Raw genomic sequence first — 19,750 nt, 5'->3', positions numbered from 1 at the left:
ACTGCACAACTTGGAAGAGGTTTGATATCGTCTGGACAAAGTGAGGCTCAGGCTGAAACGTTCAAAGTGCGCCTTTATGGCCCTGGAAGTCGTATTCCTGGGAAGGAAGATTGCTGCAGACGACATCAGGCCTACGGACTCGAAAACTGAGGCCATCAAAAATGCACCTAGACTCCAGAATGTGACGGAGCTGCATTCGTTCCTTGATCTTCTCAACTACTTCAGTAATTTCTTACCTAAATTGAACACATTATTAGAGCACTGCATATGCTGCTCAGAAAAGGCGACAACTGGGTTTGGGGTGTATCTCAAGGCAGGGCCTGAGAAGGCTAAAAATCTGCTTTGCTCCAACAAATTGCTGGTACATTATGACCCATGCAAGCGTTTAGTATTGGCCTGTGATGCTTCATCACATGGGGTTGGTTGCGTGTTCCATCAATCCAATGAGTCGGGCAAACTACAACCCGTTGCATATGCGTGGAGAAGCATGTCTAAAGCGGAAGGAGTCTATGGCATGGTAGAGAAAGAAGCTTTAGCCTGCGTATATGGAGTTTAAAAAGATGCACCAGTATCTGTTTGGGCTTGAAACCGATCACACGCCGCTCATATTTTTGTTTTCAGAGCATAGAGGTATCAATGCCAACTTGTCGTCCCGCATCCAGAGGTGGGCGCAGACATTATCTGCCTATTATGTTATTCACCATAGACCTGGCACAGAGAATTATGCCGATGCATTGAGCCGTTTACCGTTGCCCACGCCGGAGGTGGAAACGCCACAGCCCACAGACCTACTGTTGGTCATGGATGCCTTTGAGAGTGAAAGGGGGCCTGTCACTGCTCAACAAGTTAGGACCTAGTCCAGCCAAGATCCAATCTTATCGGTTGTAAAACGTTGTGTCCTTAGTGGTGATTGGTCGTTCTATCCCAGGGAAGTGTGTGATGAGACCAAACCTTAAAACCGTTGCAAAGACGAACTATCCATTCAATCTGATTGTTTGCTGTGGGGTAATCATGTTGTTATGCCCAAGAAAGGCAGGGAGAGATTAGTACGGGTTGTGATAAAGGCCATTGCCAGGTCTCACGTTTGGTGGCCTGGCATTGACCCTGATTTGGAGTTATGTGTGCATCAGTACAACACTTGCATGCAGTTAAGCAATGGCACCAGTGGAATCTCTGCTAAGTCTGTGGTTGTGGCCATCCAAACCATGGTCGAGGATCCACATCGACTATGCAGGTCCTTTCCTGGGCAAAATGTTTTTGGTGGTGGTGGCTGCGTATTCCAAATGAATAGAATGTGTAATCATGTCATCCAGCACATTCACCATTGAGAGCCTTCGTGCCATGTTCGCCACTCATGGTCTGCCCGACATCATTGTGAGTGACAACGAATCGTGCTTCACGAGTTTTGAGTTTCAAGAGTTTGAGACTCAATGGTATCCAGCACGTAAGGTCAACACCATTCAAACCCGCGTCCAATGGTCAAGCGGAGTGGGCCGACCAAACCATCAAGCAGAGCCTGAAACGCGTAACTCACGGTTCTTTGCAGACTCGCTTGTCGTGCACACTGCTTAGTTACAGGACGAGACCCCACACACTTACGAGGCTCCCCCCTGCTGAACTGTTGATGAAGAGGTCTCAAGACCAGGCTCTCGCTTGTCCACCCTGATCTTAACGATCATGTCGAAAACAGACGTCAACATCAGCAGTGGAATCATGACCGCACTGCCGTGTCACATGACATCTCTATTAATGATCCTGTGTATGTGCTAAATTATGGTCAAGGCCCCAAGTGGGTCACTGGCACTGTTACGGCCAAGGAGGGTAACAAGGTGCTTATTGTCAGGCAAACATGCAGGAGGCACATTGATCAGACAAAATTGCGGCACACAGACGAACTGGAACAGCTTGAGGAAGACACCATCAATGACCAACCGATTCATATTCAGCCATCAGAAGACCCTGCTGTTGTCAATGAATCTGGACTTTCAATCCCCGACATGGACACTGCCACTCCCATTAGATCGGCTATCCAGCCTCAAGTCATGAATGACTCGGAGAGCTCACCCAGATCTGGAATTGAACTGAGACGATCAACTAGGTAGCGGAAAGCCCTGGACCATCTCAATTTGTAAATAGGACTGATACCAAGATCTTGGGGGGAATGAAAATGTTGCGTATGCAATAATTCAAAAGGCTTAGTACCGTGAACTCAATCAGGTGTGACCTGACTCTACTTTATTAGCTCTCAAAGTGAGGATTAAACATGAAGGCTTTCTTTATGTACAAGGGATGCAAGTATGTGTCTGTGGCCCAACGACCTCCGACAGTCGATCCCCCTGGTGTCAGGTAAACCCAGGCATACATACATTAGAGAGAGAGAGAGAGAGAGAGAGAGAGAGAGAGGCCGAGTGGCAGAGAGGGAGGTCGAGGGGGAGGAACAGGGAGGTCGAGGGGGAGGAACAGGGAGGGCAAGGGGGAGGAACAGGGACAGAGAGAGAGAGAGATGGGGAGAGAGAGAGACGGGGACACAGAGAGAGAGAGAGAGAGATGGAGAGGGACAGAGAGAGGGGGAGGGGTAGAGAGAGAGAGGGGAGGGGGACAGAGAGAGGGGGGGAGGGGGACAGAGAGAGAGAGGGAACAGAAAGAGAGGGGGACAGAGAGAGAGGGGCAGAGAGAGAGAGAGGGGGCAGAGAGAGAGAGGGGGGCAGAGAGATTGAGAGAGGGAGCACAGAGAGAGAGGGGGCACAGAGAGAGAGGGGGCACAGAGAGAGAGAGGGGGCACAGAGAGAGAGGGGGCACAGAGAGAGAGGGGGCACAGAGAGAGAGGGGGCACAGAGAGAGGGGGGGCACAGAGAGAGGGGGGGCACAGAGAGAGAGGGGGGCACAGAGAGAGAGAGGGGGGCACAGAGAGGGGCTGAGAGAGAGGGGGCACAGAGAGAGAGGGGGCACAGAGAGAGAGAGGCACAGAGACAGAGAAAGGAGCAGAGAGAGCAGGGGGCACAGAGAGAGAGAGGGGGGCACAGAGAGAGGGGGCACAGAGAGAGAGAGGGGGCACAGAGAGAGAGAGAGAGAGAGAGGGGGCACACAGAGAGAGAGAGGGAGGCAGAGAGAGAGGGGCAGAGAGAGAGAGGGGGCACAGAGAGAGAGGGGGGCACAGAGAGAGAGGGGGGCACAGAGAGAGAGAGGGGGCACAGAGAGAGAGAAAGGGGCAGAGAGCGGGGGGCACAGAGAGAGAGAGAGAGGGGGGCACAGAGAGAGAGATGGGGAGAGGGGCACAGAGAGAGAGAGAGAGAGAGAGAGAGAGAGAAAGAGGGCTCAGGGAGAGAGAGAGAGGGGGCACAGAAAGAGAGAGAGAGAGGGGCACAGAGAGAGAGAGAGAGAGAGAGAGAGAGAGGGGGGGCACAGAGAGAAAGAGAGGGGGGCACAGAGCCTTCTTGTCAAAGGCTCCCAAATTACTGACATAACTTGTTGTCACAGCCATATTGCTACTTAGCTCAATATCTGTTAATCACTCTCAATAATCTTCAATTGCGTTAATGACGTTAAATGGCTTTCCACAAGCTCTTTTTGTCAGTTCAACATTGTTCAGTACTCACAAAAAAATTGGTACCATCAGACGCTCATTCAGGAATCATGTTGCCGGACAAGGAAATTGCACCAAAAATTTCTTCTTGAAGAAATTCCCATCCTCATCGCCATTTTATAATGTATTTGCTACATGAGTTCTTTGCTTAAGAATTCATAGCAACACATTGCTATTAAGAACTACCTGGTTTATTGCTATGAAGAACTAGCTGGATTATTAACAAAGGTTTAACAATCACACTACACATTATCAGTTCATCCACCAGGCTCACAACCACCTGCCTCATCGTGATCCCCTGAACCCAACTGGCTGGGGTTTTATTGAGTCTTGTGAACATCACACGACTGGCTAAGCCACTCACAACTCAACAGCTCTACAACTATTTTAGGTAGAGCTTTTAATCAAGTACCCCCTTTTAGTAAGGGCAATAGAACCCACATATTTCCAAATCAACTGGGAACCTTGCCAAATCAAATTAAAATTATCTTCCCGGAGGTGAAGATGCACTCCAGTCCCTCCAGTGCCCACCTCTCACAGAAGGCTGCGATCGGACCAGTAGACACTGCGTGCTCCATTTCCAGGGACACCCTGACGCGAACGTAGCCACAGAGGCAGGCAGTCGGGCTGAACGACTCGACTGCCCACTGCCTGGACCGGTTAATGCCCACCTTGGCCAGGCCCAGGAGCAGTCCTATGAGGAGGCCCTCCGACCTGCCCGCTCCCCTCCGCACCAGTTGCCCAAAGATCAGGAGCGTGGGACTGAAGTGCAGCCAAAAATCGAGGAGCAGCCCCTTCAAATAGTGGAAGAGGAGCTGCAACCTCACACACTGTACATACACATGGAACACGGACTCCTCCTAGCCGCAGAAATTGCAAAATAGTGCTGGAGGATCTTATGCCCACCTGAGAGGACAGATGGAGCCTCGGTTTAACATCTCATCTGAAAGACAGCACCTCCGACAGAGCAACAGTCCCTCAGTACTGCACTGGAACATCAGCCTAGATTTTTTGAGGGCAAGTGGGACTTGAACCCATAACCTTTAGAGGTTGTAGACTCAGAGGCTAGGGTGCTACCAACTGAGCCACGGCTGGCACCTCAACAGCTCTCCAAACCTGTGAGCATACTCACAGGTACATACATTACAATGGGAGATCTTTAAATTGTTTTTATGTAAATGCAAAGAGTGTTAGAAGCAAATTGTTAGAATTGCAATCCTATGCTGTGTTGGAGAATTTAGACATTGTGTCTTTCTGAGACATGGCAAGATGAAAATTATGACACAGAAATTCACCTAAAGGGCTACAAGGGATTCAGAAAGGATAGGGTAGGTCAAAGAGGAAGTGGGGTTGCTATTTTTAATCAGTGAGAATCTAACAGCGAGGGAGAGACTTGATATTGCCTCATCAGGTACAGCTGAAGCTATTTGGGTTCAAGTGGAGCAAGCTCACGGACAGGGATTAATCATCGGTAATTGTTATAGGCCCCCCGAGTCAGACACTTGAACGTGATTGAGTTATTATGCAAACAGATCATTCATGCTTTTAATATAAAACTACACATTTGTCTGGTGGATGATTTTAATTTTCCTGGCATTCAGTGGCACGATGGTTTACCTGCTGTTGTGGTGGGAAGTGCAGCTGTCTGTTGTTCTATTGTCCTAAAAAGTCCCAGCAATAATGTAAATATAGATTTCTTCTTAAACGTTTAGTGGAATGTTAATAGAAACATGAATTATGTATAGATGTATAAAAATTGCAGGAAGCTACTTTAGAAGAAACTACTGTTTGTTTATTGAGAAAGACACAGAAAATACTTTGAATTAAGCTCATAATGTACAATTTTGATTTGGTATAAATGTTTAAAATAGGAGATTAAAAATGGAATGTACAATGAAGTTTGTTTCCCACTATTTAATTGTGAAGTTCCCAAAAGGAATTCAACACTTTTGATAAGAGCAGGGATTAATATTGTGGAGAATGTTTGAGAGAAAACCATTAGAAGTGAAATGCATAACTTAACATCTTTACATCAACATATTAGTAAACATTTCCAAGTATGTCCAATTAGTTCTCCTGTCCAGGAACAAAGATGAATTTTTATTTCTGTTAAATCATAGCTTTTCCTGCTTTTTGTTTTTAAATTGTATATGTGTTTTTCTGCACACATTTCTGATATGTTACATGCTGTGTGTGCTGGTTCAAGAAATCATTTATTAATGGAAGTGATAGAAGTTGGAAATACAGATACCCATTTTTGATCAATTCTTTTTAATACTGTGAACTAAAGAACTACAGCACTTTATATTTGTTGGTTGTCTGGTTACTATGTGATTAATATTCTAATCACTCATGTGGACATCAGCATGTCAGCACCATAGAAAAGCCGCTGCTCCTGCTGCTTGTACAACCTTTGTTATAATGACAAGAGGGATGGGCTAATACGTTGAAAACTTTAAAATGAATACAAATTGCATGAATAGATATGCATCTTTCAGCTGACCTTGGGCTTTTGGATTGTTTGTCAATATCTAGCCGTTTCTGAAGTGTTGGTGCATTATTATGCAGTTCTTTTGTATCCGAGTCATTTCTGACAAGTATTTTTTTATTAAAGAGTTTGTATATGAACTAAAAGCTTTTAATTAATTCTACCGTAAACAAGTTTGCTGAATGGGAATGTAAATGACAAATGTAGTTCAATATAGATAAGTGTGAGGTGGTGCATTTTGGTAGGAGGAATAAGGAGGCGACCTACTCCTTGGCAAATAATAGACCAAATGGGGTAGAAGTGCAAAGGGATCTAGGGGTATAGCTTCATAAATCATAAAAAGTCACAATGCAGGGTGAAAAAAAGCTATAAAGTGCAAATAAAACACTGGGGCTCATTTCGAGAGGAATAGAATTCAAAAGCAGAGAAGTTATGTTAAACTTGTATAGAGCCTTGTCTGATTCTCATATGATTTGAGACGATGGGTTGATAATATGGCATCGTTGTATACAAGTACAATGTCTGAAATCTGGCAACCTCGGGCCGAATCCGTGCCGGTTTTTGGGTTTTGCCAGATTTCGGACCTCGTTGTTGGCCCTCTTCGCTGCCCGCGGCCCTCTGACACTGCATTTTTTTTTTACCGGTTTCCTTGTCCCTCACCGCCCGATGTTGCCATCTCGGCCGCATCAAAAATGTCCGGTTTTCGGAATTCCAGATTCGGGACATTGTACCTGAATAGGCTTTTAAATGGTTGCTGTTGCTCTTAGCAAATTTTAAAACAACAGCAACTTTTATCACAGATGAAAAGATCGCGCTCAAAGGAGTTCCTGGCCCGCTCAATACAAAAATAAAATAGAGAGAACATTGCACATGGTGCAATTTCAACTCCAGCTAATCCAAAAATGCAATTTGGAGGACTCAAGAGGTTTGGAACAGAGACAGCAATCATAGAAGATGTAATTAGGATGTTCAAATTCTGCACTCCACTTTAACAATGCCTCCCTTGATGTGCTGCTGTGGGGAGTCGCAGAGAGATTGGGCTCAATTATCCCCAATGCCATTTTTTGGCATATTTGAAGAGTTAAGCCAGTTAAGCCCCGACTACACCTCCCAAAAAACGTTAACGTTTCCCCATTCTAATTTTTGAAATTGGCACCGGCAGCCTGTCCTTTAGCTTTGGGGGTGGGGGGTGGAGCATAATGTCTGCGCCGAAAAAATGAGGTCCCTCCCCCTCCCCCTCTCCCCACTTCCTCTTCTGCATATGCGCGGGAAAAAAAAGACATTTTTCATGTGATTGGCATGGGCGCGCATGCCCAGTGCACGTCCCGGTCTGCATTCAGCTATTTTTAAAGAGCCAGTTCTGTGTGAGAACTTTAATTCAGAACGGAAAAAAAAAAATCGGAGCTGCAATATGCAACACGGCTCAAGGACCAAGATTTTCTCACAGGATGAAGTGGAGGTCCTAGTTACTGTAATTGAGGCCAGATGGCACGAGCTGGACACCAGCAGAGGTCAAGTAAGTTTCACCAAAAGAAAAGAAGAAACGCTGGAACCAAGTTTCACAAGATTACTGTGCAATGTTGACCACCCCGAGGTCCGGAGGACAGTACAAAAATAATTGGTAGAACCTTGGTCAAGCAGTTGGTGTAAGTAATATTTTCATTTATTCACTGGAATTGCAATTGTAAATGTGACCATCTGTATGTCCCACCCAGCAGAAAGAGACTCTCTCTAAAAAGTTATATTTTCAACTTTGCAGAGGAAGGTGGCCCACAAGAGAGAGAGAACTCAAACAGGAGGAGGCCCGGCAAAACTTCACCCACTGACATCCGTGGAAGACAGGATCGCTGCTTTGATAGGTCCTGCCTGGAGAAAATCAACCACCACTGCACAAGCTGGGCCCACACTCGAGGAAGAGGGCAAGTCCTGCAAATTCCAGAGTCTGGCTTTGCTAAATGTTAAGCACTGCGCGGGCTAGCCATGCTTTGGTTCATGGGGATGTCTCCTTCAGCTGCGCTTCGGTTGATGCAATGTGCTATCATTTATCATGGTCCTTCCAATGAACCGGCTGCCTGCGCTGTGTGAGCCTTCTCGTGCCACCCTGCCCCCTCCTCTGCTGCTAATCATTTGTCTGTTCTGTTATATTTTACAGAACTAGAGGCGAACCCTAACGAAGCTGAAGCCATGCAGAAGAAGATTCAGACGCGGATGAGCCTGAAGAGAATATCTTCCAATCCAACCTTCCAGACCAAGTGCATGTGGATGAGGGGGAGGATGAAGCCCCCACTCTTGCAATCACTCTGGAGGAGGTGCTGGTGCCACCTATTGGGGTGCCAGCCCCTTTCTGAAGTGGTGCAAGTGTTCGGACATTTCCTGGTTTCACACTGTCCAAGGCAGCGGGTCCTAGTGGGGTGCAGCGAGCCTCAACCAGAGTCCCACCATCCGTAGCTGCGGGTTCCAGTGGGGTGCGGCGAGTCACACCCAGGGTGTAAGGTTACATATTTTCACGATCGAGGCACAGCAAGAGGCCATGGACTAAAACGGTTTAAAACAAACCTTTGGGACTGTTGGGCAGGAGAAAAGAGCGCCAACCTGGGGCAGGTGATGACTCATAACTGATTAATGCAATTTCTGCGGTCAGGAGCAAGACCCAATGAAACATCGAGACAAAGGATTTGATACAATCAAGCAGAGGAGCCCATGGATTAATTGGCCGGAGGGGGAAAACCAGTTCCCTATGGAGACTACAAGTCTGAGAATACCCAGGACAACAAAGGATCCCACAAGGTATGCATTTTTGAATAAGGAGTTATCTTTTGCCCTGTCGATTCTGTTTGCAAATTGTGGCCATCCAAACAGATCCAGACCCATCATCACAGCCATCAAGACTCATCCAGACACATTAACTGAACAGCCCAGCAGGAGATATGTTTAATCAAATGGATGCATATGTAAGAGCTGAGAACAACAGCTCAGAACGAGAAGGAGAAGAAACAGCGAGGAGCAACAGGTCGAAGAAACACCTCAGAACAGCAGGTCCATGAAGCAGCAGCTGGGACCCAACACCTTCCCTAGTTCCACGAGCCTACAATTGACAACAGCAGCAACTGGCTGGATGGGTGATTGTATGTCTTCAATCAATCTCTAAGTCTTGTTCTGTAATTTTTAGTTGTTTTTCGTGCAATAAATTAACAGTTGGGTTTAAGCTAAACTTTGCATTATGTGGAGTCCTTCCTCTAATTCCCAAGGTCTATGAATCAAAGTAGAGTGGAAAACGAACACCCTACAAGGGTGAGGAGGGGGAAGGAAAGCTCGACAGTGTTCTTCTGAGATGCAGGATGTAACAAATGTGGTTCAGATGATGGCAATGAGTGGGGAAAACATTGACCTTACACGATCATTCCTGGACACCATCGTTAGGATGAGGTATCGGGAAGGTCAGGAGAAGTAATAACACTCACGAGAAATGGGAACATTGTTCGGGCACATTGGGGATGGAATGTCGCACGTAGCTGATACTCTCGGTGCACATGAGGGAGAGAATGTCGCAGGTAGTTGAGATGCTGGCGGAGCACATGAGTGAGGTAATGTCGGAGATAGTTGAGACACTGTCGGGGCACATGAGGGAGGGAATGTCAGAGGTAGCTGCTGCAATAAGAGAACACGCCCAGACCCCATGGCCATTGACGGAATCAACAGACCACTCCCACTCCAATCCCCAGACCAACCTCTGAAGAGGCCCAAGCCGGGCCTTCCACATTACCGCCTGCCCACACCCCCCTACAAGAAGTGCTCATTACCCAAGATGCTGGAAAGAAGAAGCTTGGTACCAATCCCAGAAATGCTGCGCCTCAGCCCACAGACAGGGGCGGAGTCACCAAGGCCAAGCGCTGCGGGCAGTCTTAGAATAAGGTGGAGGAAAGATGGGTGCAGCTTTTGTTTGCTACTGATGTTGTTACTGTTATAACTGTGCTCAAATTAAAAGATTTTTGTAAGTGATGTAAATTTACAAGTTTCAAACTTAACCGAATATTTTAAAGTTTGATACAAGAATATTTTTATTAAAGTTAAGTACAAACAAGTGTTAAAATTGTGAATAATATATATTTTAAATTATAACTGAATTATTTAATTATTTGTTCCATTATTAACACAACACAACATTACAGAACAGGTCCAAACAGTAAACATGGTCCATTTCGAATAGTTGTGGCCAAGCCTTCAGGCAGCAAACGTTCACGGATGAGCTGCTGGCGCAAGGCTCGAGCAATTGTTAAAGGATCACAATGGCCTTCCTCCGCTGTCATGCTCTGGGTTCAGGTAGTTGCATGGCTTCCTCGTCCTCCTCCTCATCATCTGCATCTTCCTCTTCATCATCAGCCTCAGGTGGGTCTTCTGCTACCAGCTGCTGCTGCCTCATGATGGCTAACTTATGCAGCATGCAGCACACAACAGTGAACTGACTATCTCGGGGGAGTTTTCCAGACATTGGAAACACTGCTTCATGATGCCAATGGTCCTCTCTATTATGCTGCGCATCACAATGTGCAACATGTTGTATTCCCACTCAGTTTCCATCCGGGTTACGCATAGGGGCGTCATGAGTCAGGTGGCGAGGCCGTACTCTTGTCCCCCAGCAACCAGCTCTGCCCTAAAAAACGGATGGGAAAGATGGTCGCAAAAAACTGTTTTCTTTAAATACAACAAGACCAATGTTCCCGTTAAGCTGCGCAGCCACGCAGTGTCTGGAGGTCCCGCATAGGCCACTCTCCGGCCTTTCAATACGAATAACTGCAAGTGCGCGAAGATCTGAATAGGCTGCGCAGCCAGTTACAGGGCCCGCGCACGAGAAAAAAAATTGCAGGGAACCTTGAATTATAAATAGTTAGTAACCAGATAACTGTTTCATGTTGGTTGTTTCTGGGAATAATCTAATTTTGACCCCTGTGTGCTTAATTTTGATTGGGATGTGTGCATTGGACACATTTCAAATTTGTCTCTACAACAACATCATGCAACTATAGCCCCTTTAACGCAAAATAATGTCCCAAGGCATCAGACAGCTGTAATCAAAACAGACTTTTCAGAAACTGGGGCAAGTGTAAAAATGCCTGGAGTCAATTTCCTGGAGTTAACTTGGTATCGTGCGGTTACAAAAATATAGTCACACTGTATTTTCTTTTGGTCAATATAGTTCTAATCCTTGCCACTGGACCAAGACCTAGCTCTGTCAAGCCCGTGTGGTGGTTGGTGTGCAACGGCCACCACACGTTAAAAAAAATATACGCACAGGAATCTTCCACCCTTGAGGATGTAGTTCGGGTCCTTCATTCGAAACACCTGTGAACTCATCCTTTTTTAGTGTGGAAGCAAGTCATCCTCGTTTCGAGGGACCGCCTATGATGATGATGATGAATCCAAGGGTAGCCAGAACAATAGCCCACCGTTGAGAGTTATGTGATAGCAACAAATGGGATCCACAATTGTAACATATGCCAATTAACTCCAATTTTTTCAGGTTTAAACGGTGTGCGCTGATAGCTCATTGAATGTATTCAAGTCACAGATAGATAGATTTTTAACCAATAAGGGAATTAAGGGTTACGGGGAGCGGGCAGGAAAGTGGAGCTGAGTCCACGGCCAGATCAGCCATGATCTTGTTGAGTGGCGGAGCAGGCTCGAGGGGCTAGATGGCCTACTCCTGTTCCTAATTCTTATGTATGGCATTTGAGGTATGTGTAATGTAATAAAATTTCTAAAATTACACGAATGAAGTAATTCGAGCTGGATGTAATTGCATAAAATTATGATACTGTCAGATAATTCAGAACAATTAAATAAATGCTGAACATTTGGTTGTTAATTAGGGTGGTTGCTGTACATAGATTGTTATTCGATGTATAACCTTGAGAGACCACAGGAAAAATATTTTTAATCTAGCAAAGATTCATTATCACAGTGTTTACTTTCTCACCAACTGATCCTGTAAAATTTGAAGAGGTTGAGCCTCCGTATTTTCCAGCTGAATGATATTTGTGTAATGCCGTGTGTTCAATTAGTGCAAGAGTAAAAAAAATTGTTATTTAATTCATTGATTCCAGACTTTCATTTGTAAAGACTTAGATTTTGTAAATATGGCAATGGTTATCCTTTTTTGTTTCAGTTTTTCTCCCCATTTGTGGACAACTATTTTGAACAGAGGAGTTATCCCCGGTGTCCTGGCCAATATTTATCCCTCAAATCAACATAACAAAAACAGATTATCTGGTCATTATCACATTGTTGTTTGCAGGAGCTTGCTTATGCGCAAACTGGCTGCCACATTTCAACAGTGACTACACTTCAAAATTACTTCATTGGCTGTAATGCACTTTGGGACGTCCGATTGTTATGAAAGACGCGATCCAAATGCAATTTTTTTTTTTTTAATTTCCCCAACCCTCTCCTGAAGGCGCTGTCTTTTGATGTTCAGTACCATGAATGCTAGCCACTATCCAATACACAGATTGAGAGGATAAAAGAGCTGAAGCGTAGGCCCCTGCAACATCGTGGGCCACCTCGATCTGCGAGAGGACAATGCCGCAGGTCGGGAGTATAAAAGAGCTGGAGCATGCCACTACAACTTTCAGCACGAGCTGCTCCAAGTGTGCGACGACTTTGAGGTGGGCGACTAGGTGACATCATCAAAACCCAGGTCACCATTTGGAGCGTGGGCAGGAACATTGGCAGGGCCCAGGTATAGCAGAGGAGTGGGAAGGTCGGGGCGGATGAGCGACGAGAGATCGTGGCGGAGAAGCGGCAACAGATCGAGGCAGAAATGCGGCAAATGATCGGGGCGGAGGAGCGGTGAGAGATCGTGGCTGAGATTCGGCGAGTGATCATGGCGGAGGTGCAGTGAATGTTTGGTGCGGAGGTGCGGTGAGAGATCGTGGCGGAGGTGCGGCGAATGCTTTGTGGCGGAGGAGCGGCGAGAGATTGTGGCAGAGGTGCGACAAATGAAGGTACAGGGCCCAGAAGAGCCAAAGGCTCAGGGGCAGCATGGGCCAGCCCACACTGCGATAGGTGTGCCTACTAGGTCCATGCAGCAGAGCAGGTCTCCAGTCGTCCTGGTTAACTATTGCAACTGGATAAAGGCCTAGCTCTGTCAAGCCAGTGTGATGGCTGTTGGGCAACGGTCACCACATGTTAAAAAAATCCACGCACAGGCATCTTCCACCCCTGGAGTTCAGGACTGGAATATCGGGTCCTTCATTGAAACATCTGCGAACTCATCCCTTTTGGTGTGAAAGCAAGTCATCCTCGTTCAAGGGACCGCCTATGATGATGATGATTCTGGCTACTGCTGAAACATGGCAGATATAGCACTCTCACGTAGGAAGAATGCATCATGGGTGCTCCCAGGTTATCTCACATCAACGACCATGATGCGATGCATGTCGTCAGATGAGCTGCACATTCATGGAGTGGAAGCCTTTTCTGTTCCTGTACATCTGAATCCTCCAAAGATGCTTGCAAGGCGATGTGGGTACAATCAATGCAGCCCTGTACCTTGGGGAAGGCAGCAAACCTGGAGAAGTCCACAGCCCTGTCGCGCATTGCCTGGGGGTGGGGTGGGTGGTCATGGGGAACTTTATGTAATCATTCCTCCAGGCATATAGTGCAGCAGTCACCTGCCGAATGCAGGTAAGTGTTGCATGTTGAGAAATGGCGCACACATCCCCAGTTGTGGCCTGGAATGATCCAGATGCATAAAATGAAAGTGCAGCTGTAACCTTTACTTCAACTGACAAAGCAGTCCTCTTGATACTTCTAGGATGCGGGTCTGCTTTTATTAACTCACAGATCTCGGCTACAACTTCTTTGTGGAAATGCAGCCTTCTCATACAGTCTGCCTCACTCAGGTGCAGGTATCAACGCCTGGCTCGATATACTCGATGTCGGTAAGGCCTCCTGCCCATCGTCCTACGTGCTCAGAGGTTCCTCAGGTGATGCTGTCTAATCAATCTTCTCCGCCGCAGCATCATCATGCAGAAGACTTGCATGAGGTATGGCATTGTCAATATTGCCCCCATAATTAAATTGTAGCTCTGCAACAACCTCAAAATAGCAGGACAAAGCACTCGCACCTTTTCTTTCTTCTCTCTCTCCAAGGTGGATGCCCTAGTATGGACCACACCCTGGTCTGCGCATACGCAATAGGCTTGCTTAGAACGGGAAGCTAGGCATTCAATGAAGACATTTGGGACAACAAAGCACAATTGATTTTTTTCAAAGTACCACTCCACCACCGAACGTCTCCACACAGGGCTCGAGGGTCGCAGCGTCACCCTGGGCTTCATTTGGTGGGGTGGTACTTTTTAAAAAATCAAAAATTTAAGAATTGCATTACACTTCCAATTTCTCCATTTTGACTTTGAAAAATTGAAGATTTATGATGCATATTTTCTGCCTTCTTGACTACCTCCAAAACTTTGACTAAAAACAATGGCGTCTTTCTGCGCCGATTTTGTGATGTGCGTGATTTTTTTTAAGTGCCCAGAAGGATTTTTGGGAGTGGTCACATACGCCATCCTAAGAAAAATGTAAGTTGGCCAAACTTGCTTAAATCTGAAAAACTGGCGCAGACATCAGGGGCTAGAACCTCCACTTTTGTGCTTCTCGCCCAAAAATGGACGTTATTTCTGGCGTGGGCAGTAAAAAAGGGTTTTCAGATTGCCGACTTCTCGCCCATTCTCAATGGGTGTTACCGTGAGCAATATGAAATGGGTGGTAGCGTTAAATTTTTTTGACCTTCTGCCGTAAAGTGTGGCCGTCCTTAGCAATGGCAACGCTAGATTCCTGCGATTCTGGAAGTCAAGGGTCACCATGACATGCGCAGAAGAGGAGACACAAGAGAGGGAGCTCAGAGGGACTGAAGGCGCAGCTGGGTGTGGTGTGGCTGCTTTGGGAGGGAGGAGGGAAACTTTAGAGCTTCACAGCAAGTAAGCAAACAAAAAGTAGCAGTTACCAGCCACATATCGAACAGAATTTGCCTATAATGGAGGGAGAGGAGGAGGCATCACAGCATGCTGTGGAGACTGATGCTGGAGAGAGCAGTGAGGTGGGAGAGGAGCACATTGGAGGCTGCAAAAGAACCAGAAGGTTCTTGGATGAGGCAAATGCCTCCCTCCTGCAGGAGGTCGAGTCACGCTGGGGTGATTTGACACAAGGAAGCCCACACCAAAGGCATATCAGAGGACATGGAACGAGATAGCAGAGGTGGTCTCGTCGGTGACCAACGAGGTGCGTGAGGGCAACCAATGCTGCAAACGCTGGAACGACTTTGTGGGTTCCGCAAAAGTATTACATTGATTTACATGTACTTATGTATTTATATAATTTGATTTGTAACAGTCATGAGTACCGGGAATGTTTTACTCAAAGCCTGCGGTCACGGTGTACGTCTTTAAGTAAAGAATGATAATAATCATGATTACATCTGTCGGTTATGTGTTATATCAGTGTCTGGTGACAGTACCTAGCAATGATATCACGCAATGATCTCATGCCATGTCGTCCTATGACCTTTTACAGAAGAAGCTATCAACGATGAGATCCATGCAGAGGCGAACAGGTGGGGGGCCACCAGTCCCCAGCGACATGACAGAGATGGAGGAGCGAGTGCTAGCATTCATGGGGAAGCACCCCCGGACAGCCACGGATGCATCTGCAGACCTTGAAGTGATGCCACATGAGTAAAGCTTACACCACTGCGTGATGTAAAGTCAATAGATGCCACACCAATTCGTATCCAAAGAATCATATATGATAGATGATTTCCAAGTGTCATAGAAATAATACTGGCCTAATGAAAACCATTGCAATGCACAATGTGTTGATGATCATGAAATGTAATGTGTGCGATGATTTTGTGAGCGGCGGTGCTTTTGTTGTGCATATGCTGTGTGTAGCACTGGACTCATCTTGTCACCCTAGCACCCCCTTTTCCTCTAACAACCTCATTTGTGTTTTGCAGCTCAGCCAGCAACGCGGCCCCAGAGGCCAGAAGGTGGGGCACGGGACAGGAGTCAGCAGACTCTGGTTCTGAGGAGCTCAGATTGTCGCCCATCAATCCGCTAGGTCTGTTCTCGACAGATGAGAGCACGGACTTCGAAGAACCTGCATCGCCACGCTCCAGAACCCATTCTACCCCAAGGCCATCTATTGGTCCGCCAATCATTCCTGCCTCCACACTGGAGGTGCCAGCTCCAAGCACCTCTCCACAGGGAGTCCCATTTGTCCCCAGGACAGCGGCAACCCCGTGGACGCAGCAGGTCTGTTCCACGAGCGCAACATGACAGCGGAGAGATGGTACAGTTGTCCAGGAGGACTGTAGACATTGGTGACCAGCTCATCAAAGTTTTGGGGGGCATATCCCGACACCTGGCCACCATGACCAAGTACATTCCGCGCATGGCGGGGTCGCTGGATGCAATTGCCAGGAACACTGCTGCCACAGCCCTCCCAGTGGTCCCAAAGCGCGGCACTCCACCCCTAGGTTCTGCACCACCACTGTGAACGATAGATGAGAGCAAGCACCAAGATCCTGTTTCTACATCAGAGAATGTTGTCCCCTCGGCACCCCCCTGCTCCCATACCCGTGCAACGACTGCATCTGCCTTCATCTCCCCCAATGAGGCACTGCTTGAGGAGCTCCTCGGCCAGGTGCCGTGGAGCAAGGAGGGGAAAGGATAGAGGTGGGGAGAAGGAGAGAGGTAAGGAAAGTGAGGTGCATGTGCGCAGGTGATGGCTGTGTTATATCTCCATCTGAGTGTATGCAATTTGTTGCAATGTATGGGGGCTGGGGACCACGCTCCTGCTTTGCCTTTGTATTCTGTGTTGCTGGACATGTTGAACATGTGATTTATGTCAATAGTGGAAAAAGTGGGATGTGGGCAGGGGTTGGGTGTTATTGGCTGTAATATTTATGATTTCAGACCAATGTTGGTATTAAACTTTTGTTATTGAACATAACCTTGTTGTGCACTGTCTCAGATAGTTGGACCGTTACCCACTGGCGATTCCTTACCATGAAAGGGTTAAATACAACTTCAGGCAAATCTTTCAGATATCAGCTCCTCATATAAGAGTGGGATTTCACAAATGCCAGCCACACCGCTGGCATTTGTTCCGGTTAGTTCCACTTTTTGTGGGTGGTTCTTTTGAGCGAGCGATATTGTGGGCGATGTGCGCGCGAAGTGGTGAAATTGAAGATGGACGATCTCCATGGCCACTAGGTAAATATGCTCTTTACAACAAAAAACAGTGGGCGGCCGTTAATACTGAATCTCGGCGTTAATTCCGTGCGGAAAGTTACACTGGGCGATATTATGGGCGTTGAATTCGCCCGTTCTGCTGATTCCGCCCAAAGAAAGTGGGCGGGCAGTGAAATTTTTTCTCGACGTTAAACCCATTGGGAAAATAACGCTCGGCGATATGTCTCCTAAAAAAGCCCATCAGTTTCCTTTTGTGCCAGAATGGTCGATATAAGTCATTTCAGTGGTAAAATGGGCGTTAAGTGGGTGTTAAGCATGCAAACAAAATGGAGGTTCTAGCCCCAGGTTGCGGCCTGCAATGATGCAAAAAAATCGTATCCAACTGAATTACGCTGGCGCAGAAACTTTGGGGAAACTTGGAGATTTTTATTTTACTCCCCAAAAAACCGGTGCACGCCAAAAAAATGGTGCAGATAATTGGGGAAAATTGAGCCCATACTCTTTCAGCAATGGGAGATAGAAAGTTGCTGCTGCCAGACAAGGCATGGCTGAAGGTCGCCCAGGAGGTCAGCAGCAGGAGTGTAGTGCCACGCTCCTAGATTAAGCGCAGCAAGTGCTTCAATGACCTAACCAGATGGGGAAAGGGGAGTGCAGTCGTACATTAATTTACATCCTGCTGCACGCATCACCCCAACCCCTCACTTTGCCTCATCAAGCCTACTCCATCACATAACACCTCACACCCAGTTACCTTGTATTCCAACCTATCCTTCTCTTGCTGTGCACTTCCTCACATCCCCATCTTTCCATCCACCACTCCCACTCACCCTCATGCAATTGATGCCTCTCCCTCAGTCGCCCTCACCAAATGCGCTGCATCCATCAGGTGAACATATGCCATTACAAATGTGAATGTTTAAAATGTATAGAGACATTGAAGTTGAGAACGTGGGAATTGTATAGGGACAGTATAAGCTAACAAACAATTCATGGAGGAATAGCCATGACATCAGACTCGAGACTGCGAAATGTTACAACACTAACACATATTGAAACAAAACCCACAGCTTGCAGTAAAACCTCAAGGTCTTATTAAATCATGTTATTAACCTGAAACATTGACAGAAGATCTTTGTTTAAAATCGGACCATGCTTGGGTCGGCTTATGAGTGGACGAAGGGAAGGAGGGATCAAAAGAGATAGGTTGAACTAGGATGTCACTCTAGCCCTATCTTGTTATCTTTTGCCGAGAATGTATAACTGTTGTCGCTTTACGATGTAACTTCACTTATCCGTAGGGAGTGTGTACGCTCGATCGAGAATGTATATCCTCTGTCTGATAAGTCTTGCCGGCCGGTAAAATAAAGACTGCTTTGTTCAAAGCACAAGAGGTATTCGACTCAGTAATTTTACTGAACCAGATTGAGAGAAAAGAATCTACATTTACACATTCACTCATAGGTCTGTTCTTTCCTTGTTACAGGAGAAGGGAGCACAGAACACAAGGGAGTGGGAGAGAAATTAAGGTGGGCCTCCACGCATTTGGAAGTTAAAAAGTGCAAAGAAGGTGGCGCTGGAGATCAGTGGAGTTCATCATTTTTGGCCAGTGGAGCACTCAATTACCTGGTGACAACTAAATATTAGCAACCCATGTCATACGGTACTCAGTCACGTTAACTTGATTTCAACAGCAAGTAAAAAAAATGATCATCATATAAGGATAAGTTGTAACATGCTTACCTTGCCAGTACTAATTCATGCATTATATCTCCGACAGGGCCATCATACGTGCAGCAGAAGTTGCTGGCGATCGAGGACCATGATTTCTGAGCACCTGAATCCTTCTGAGGGTGCACCATCATAGGACTTATGCTTAATATGCACCAGCGCAGTTACTCACACTTCGGTGGGACCTTAGACAGATAGTTGGGTTTTCACCTGGTGACTCACACTTCACAAGTGAGCAAGAGCAGATGGTGGTGGCAGGGACAGCAGTGGAGAGTCCATGTTGGAGGGTGCAGCCGGTTCCAAGCTCTGCTCAGCTCAGCTTAACAAATTCTGTACCCCACAGGCTATCAATGAAAAGCAGAATCATTGAGCAGCAGCAGAGAATGTGAGATGCAGACAGGCTTTCCAAGCACACTGACCACGATTGCAGAGAATGGAAAAGTCCACCTCAAACATGAATGGGTTGATGTTGCAGGACATTATGATGATGTATTCTTCCACGGATAAAGTGGCTAGCTCTGTGAAATATCAATTGCGCAAATGGGTTCATGCACGCCTTGACCACGGCCATGCAGACTCAGGATGACAACATGCAGGCTGCTTTAAATAAGATGACAGATACCTTATCCTTGGCCTTACAACGCCGCACTGATCTGCACCAAAGTACTCTCTACCACAGCAGTAGCAGTGAAATGT

The 19,750-nt window shown here is 46.7% G+C and overlaps 2 protein-coding genes across 51 annotated transcripts in view; one reads left to right on the top strand and one right to left on the bottom strand.

Moving 5' to 3' along the window:
* Positions 1–19,750, bottom strand: part of LOC139232545 (heat shock protein DDB_G0288861-like) — a 990,854-nt gene that overhangs the window by 965,536 nt on the left and 5,568 nt on the right. The gene's annotated exons all lie outside the window — the stretch shown is intronic.
* LOC139232756 (uncharacterized) overlaps positions 1,303–19,750 on the top strand; it is a 192,850-nt gene continuing 174,402 nt past the window's right edge. The window contains exons 1-4 of the mRNA XM_070863259.1: positions 1,303–1,444; positions 8,224–8,323; positions 9,241–9,333; positions 16,087–16,190. Of these exons, the coding sequence (XP_070719360.1) occupies positions 1,303–1,444; positions 8,224–8,323; positions 9,241–9,333; positions 16,087–16,190 (439 nt within the window). The remainder of the gene's footprint in view (positions 1,445–8,223; positions 8,324–9,240; positions 9,334–16,086; positions 16,191–19,750) is intronic.

The sequence above is a fragment of the Pristiophorus japonicus genome, chromosome 20 (assembly GCF_044704955.1).
Source record: "Pristiophorus japonicus isolate sPriJap1 chromosome 20, sPriJap1.hap1, whole genome shotgun sequence".
Taxonomy (NCBI): domain Eukaryota; kingdom Metazoa; phylum Chordata; class Chondrichthyes; family Pristiophoridae; genus Pristiophorus; species Pristiophorus japonicus.
Note: the sequence above shows the minus strand (reverse complement) of the source record. Positions and strands in the feature narration are given on the sequence as shown.